The 5,000-nt window shown below is 49.2% G+C and overlaps 2 protein-coding genes across 5 annotated transcripts in view; both read right to left on the reverse strand.

Annotated features, from left to right (window-relative positions):
* Positions 1-3,387, reverse strand: part of gpr75 (G protein-coupled receptor 75) — a 3,681-nt gene extending 294 nt beyond the window's left edge. Inside the window, exons 1-2 of the mRNA XM_012826922.3 lie at positions 2,787-3,387; positions 1-2,228 (exon numbers count right to left, since the gene is read on the reverse strand). The exon at positions 1-2,228 is cut by the window's left edge and continues 294 nt beyond it. Coding sequence (XP_012682376.2) covers positions 404-2,116 — 1,713 coding nt within the window. The 5' untranslated portion in view covers positions 2,117-2,228; positions 2,787-3,387 and the 3' untranslated portion in view covers positions 1-403. The remainder of the gene's footprint in view (positions 2,229-2,786) is intronic.
* A 132-nt stretch (positions 3,388-3,519) lies between these two features.
* psme4a (proteasome activator subunit 4a) overlaps positions 3,520-5,000 on the reverse strand; it is a 50,196-nt gene continuing 48,715 nt past the window's right edge. For all 4 annotated transcript variants that reach the window (XM_031578506.2, XM_031578507.2, XM_031578505.2 and 1 more), the window contains one exon: positions 3,520-4,913. The gene's annotated coding sequence lies outside the window, so the exon portion shown is untranslated. The remainder of the gene's footprint in view (positions 4,914-5,000) is intronic.

Consider the following 5,000-nt stretch of genomic DNA (forward strand, 5'->3'; position numbering starts at 1 on the left):
TGATGTAAAAATATAATTTGCTCAGTTCTGTCAATAACACTTTTTTGGGGTCTCATTCAAAGCTGACTCGGTTTTCAGAGGTGGGACACTGTCTTACAGAAAAACAACCATTTTAAAGTCACACTTAAAACAAGCGCTGTCGGTGCTGCCCTAGGAAACCCAATACCCAATCTCGGAGTTTTGCTCTATAACACCCATTACAGGTGTACCAAAAGTACAGACTCATGCCGCCGCGCTGCCTCCTCTTTCTGGTTCTGTTTAAAACTCACTTGTGGCAGACACAGGAGAGGAAGAGGAAGAGACCTTTGGGATGAAGAACCAGATTAAGCTTTCCCCTCTTCCTACCCAGGGACTGGTGCTCAGACAGACGCAGTGGTGCTCAGACAGACAGACAGACTGGTGCTCAGACAGACGGCACAGGGATCTGCTGGGCTGCTGTGCTCTCAAAGTCCTGCAGCACCTCCTGGTGGTGGGTGTGGTAGTGCATGGCCATGTAGGACTTGGCGAAGCCCGTGGTCTGGGAGTGGACGGGCTGCAGGCTGTCGGTGGGGGAGGTGGGCGCGGCGGAGGGGCTGCTGTTGTAGATACTGTAGTAGGGCTCGATGCGCGTGTTGATGGGGGTGGACGTGCTGGGCGGCCTGGGCTTGTTGCGTCCACCCGTGGCCCTGGTTGGGCTGGGGGCGGCGGTGACACGGGACTGGCTGCTGGGCCCACAGGCCTGGTCCACCAGCCTGCGCTGGGGCTTGGGAGAGAGCACATAGGCCGAGTTGGTCTCGTGGTGCGAGGACTTGTTGCGGTTGACCTCCAGGCTGCCCTTGCCCATGGCGTGCAGGCGGGTGGTCTTGTGCTTGCAGCAGAGGAACGCCAGCGCCAGCCACTGGAGGCAGCAGAGCACGCGGCGGCGGAGCCCAGCGCTGTTGCGCGAGTACACAAACGGGTTGATGCAGGACTTGAGGAAGATGAGGGCGAAGCTGCACAGCTCGAACTGGTAGTGCACGAAGCTACTTTTGGGGGACAGGACGTCCTGGGCCAGCGACACGCCCATGGGCAGGCAGCAGATGAGCACGGAGATCACGATCACCACGCACGTCACCACGGCCTTGGAGTCCTTGGCGGTGGCGGCCAAGTTGATGCTGGAGACCAGCTGACAGCTGGTGGCCCCCTGGGCGGCTCCTGGCACCTGTGGCTGGTCGCCGCTCTTGATGAAGGGGTGGGTCTGAACGTGCTGCAGCTTGTTGTAGGTCTGGTTGCGGTAGAGAGCGGGAACCGGGACGGCACACTGCATCGCCTCAAAGCCCGAGGCGAGGAAGGGCGGCGGCGGGGGGGGCAGAGGGCGGGTGGCATCCACCGTGATGATGGGACACTTCCTCACCTGGGCGTTCTTCCTCAGCGTCTGGGCGATCATCAGGTAGGAAACGGCCACCACTGCCACGCAGAAGGCAAAATCGGCCAGGTACACGTACAGCACCACCACCTTGGCCCGGTTCCCCGTCAGTCCAAAGTGAGGCAGGCAGGGCCCGGAGCTGCGGGGGTAGGCCCGGAGGGTGACCAGCACGGCCAGGGTGAAACTGGAGGTCCACAGCAGGGAGGTCAGTGCTATGGTGCAGGGGAACGAGGCCGTGCGGTTGGGCTGCTGACCCAGGACCATGCGGAGCCGGTGCAGGGCGATCACAGCCACAGTCTCCAGGGACATGATGATGAAGCCGGAGCTGGTGAGGTGGAAGGCAAAACAGAAGCCCTTGGAGACGCCACCTCCACCACCTCCTCCACCTCCACCTCCTCCAGCGTCTAGGAAGAGCACCAGCGCGAACATGGGAGCGGTAACGCAGCAGATGAACAGGTCACAGAAGGACAGGTTGAGGATCATGAAGTCAAAGTTGGTGCGGAACTTGCGGAAGGCCGGGTCAAAGAAGGAGAGGAACACCACGAGGTTCCCGTAGGAGCCCAGCGAGAAGATGAGGACGAGGAGGAGGGAGCAGGAGGTCAGGGTGGCCGTGTGAATCAGAGCCCAGTTGCTGGTGGAAGCCGAACCTGGTGGCAGGCTGCTGTTGAATGTCTGCCGTCTGGATACCTCAGCCAGATCTAGAGGCCACGCCGTGCTGTTCATCGTACACATCACGAGGATCAGGGCCTCACGGTCACTGCCATCGTCTAGAATAGTGGGGACTGGAAACGACTCCTGCCATACAATTTAGTCTCTGCTGATTCAGGAGACTGCCATTACAAACCTGAAGAAGAGAGAAGGAGGAATACCAGAAGATGAACATACAATCCCATCCTTCAGAATAAGATACCGCAATACCGTGAAACAATGTATTATAATATCGTTGTCTCTTAAACTTTCAATCGACGTTGTCTTTAGAAAAAACCAAGACAAGGATTTCTCTGATTTTCTCCAACACCTGATCAGTCTTTGCTTCCATTTCCATTTCTTTGAGACGAGACCGTCGAGATCATAAAGGCACGTAACCTACTCGACCGCAGCTCAATGCGTTTTTCACATTATTCTCTCTCGATATGGTTCAACATAGAGCGAACAAATAATATATCAGACAGAGCCCATATGATGTCACTGTTAAAGGAATTAACCAAAATTACAATCCAACATAGCTGTTAGATAAAAACCAAAGGAGCACGAAACCGTATGAAAAGAAAATAAGTCAACGGCATCAGATTGCCCTTTTCTGCACATCTTTGAACACAAAAAATCAACACACACACACACACACACACAAGACGGAGTGTTACAACACTGTCTTTATTATGTCGCTATTGTTATAACTCACCAATTGCATTGTCGTTCATCGCGCTGCATTTCAGAATTCTTCACAAATTTCCGCATCAATCCACCTTCTCGGCAGTATCACACGGCAACGTATGTTACAAGACGAGCTGAGGGTACAGTGAAGTCACTGCCGACGCACACACCGACGGCTCTGTATTGACAATCGCCTACTCCCAGTTCGAGACCGAAGGCGCGTTCATGTGAGATAAGAGATGGAAAAATAGCAGTCACGAAGGCGACGAAAACATCTTTATGCAATTAAGCCGCGAGAACATACATCGTTCAAGGGATATTTCCCCGTGCCAGGTTTGTAGTCTTCTGCCTATTTAGCCTTGTAAACAGATTATGCTGGACAAAAAGCGAAGAGAGAGGCAAACACTGACAGTGTTACTGCGTTGCTGTTGCTGCTGACTGGTTGGCCCCACCGCTATTTCAGAGAAAAATCAATGAACTCTTTCGATGGTCATTAAATCAGTTCATTAGCAATTCAAGGCTGATAAGTCAAGTTAAGTCAGAGACAGCCATAAATGTTGCCTTTATTTAACTGCTGTTTAAGTGGAAACTCCTGGTATTCTCCCCCAACCTAACACGAATAATGTAAACCCCTTACTTCTATCATTTCACACAGTAGGCCTACATCATTTATTAAACTGTACGAACATATTTATGGAAGTCATAACTATCCTCTATTAACTATAAAATGATGTACAAACACAAAGCACACACACACATCATTTGCCATACAGTACTTTATTAAAAAACACATTTGTCATTGGTGTTCATTTAAATAATAGCAATAAGGGTTTCTAAAGAGATTAAAACAAACAAAACCTCCAAAACTGTGGTTTTGGCACTATGCTATATGCGCTTGTAGGATACTAAACTAAAACACTTTTGTGTGTTTTCTGCAAGTCTCAAACAGGAAATCAAGTAATCTCACTATGGTAAAAAAAAAAACAACAACAACAAAAAAAAAAACATCTTAAATAGCTGAGTGTATTAGGAAGGTCAGTAGGACTGATCTGGGAAATGGTGTGGTATGCCCATACATTTGCAAATCCTTTTTTTTTTAGAAAAACATTTCTAATCCCACGAAGAGGTGGCATGCTTTTCGACCGCCCTCTCTACAGCATGCAGCTCATGCCGAGTCTACTTAAAACCACTCGCTAAAACTAAAACCAGGACATCATCTTCAAAACTAAAAAAAATTGTAAAATAAAAACAGAACTAGCAGTTCTTCATAATATTGCACCTTATATCAATAAATAAATACTGTAATTGTGCGTTTCTAATGTATACACATGTAACACAGTGTAGTCAAATGTTTGCACACTAATGCATTGATACAAACATGTCAACAACTTGAAGATGCCCACAAATTCAATGTCTGCAGTGAGGTCTTTGTAAAACACTGTGCAAAATAGTTGGCTCAAGTACTCCATGTATGTATGTTGGATCTACTGACAGTTCACTGCCGTGCACACAGCCGTGTACACACACACCCACACACACTCAAAATCACTCACATATACACACACACACCCAAACATAAATCACACACACCCACACACACTCAAAATCACTCACATTAACACACACACTCAAAATCACTCACATATACACACACACACACACCCAAACACAAATCACGCACACTAATACACAAAAGCAGTTCAAGAAAGAAAACCTGTACAGCATATTACCACACACACACACACACACACACAAACACACACACACACACAGACCTGTACAGCCTATTACATAATGCAGGTCTTGCGCCCCTGCTTTGCATAAACCTTAAATATTAAGTATATAGAAAAAAATAATAATTTATTGCTAGGGTATGGAAACATTCAGATCATCCTTCTGTCGCGCGTTTGAAGCAACCGGTAAGGGTCTCTCCACACACGACCGAGCAGCTCTGCATCACGGCTGCTGGGGTGGTCTCTTCACACATGACCAGCTGGGGTGGTCTCTCAGCAGGCAGTCTGAGCAGACGCAGACGCAGACGCAGAGGCAGAGGCAGAGGCAAACGACACGTGTGGTCGACTCCAGACCCCTCTTCAGTTGATTGTGGAGAATCCATTACAAAAAAATATATATCTTAATTCAAAGTTGTCACATTCTACAGAAAAAACACACAAAGGAAAAGACCAGAAAGGGTTAGGAGTGAGTGGGGGGGGGGGGGGGGGGGGGCGGTCATCACGGGTGT

The sequence above is a fragment of the Clupea harengus genome, chromosome 13, assembly GCF_900700415.2.
Source record: "Clupea harengus chromosome 13, Ch_v2.0.2, whole genome shotgun sequence".
Lineage (NCBI taxonomy): Eukaryota > Metazoa > Chordata > Actinopteri > Clupeiformes > Clupeidae > Clupea > Clupea harengus.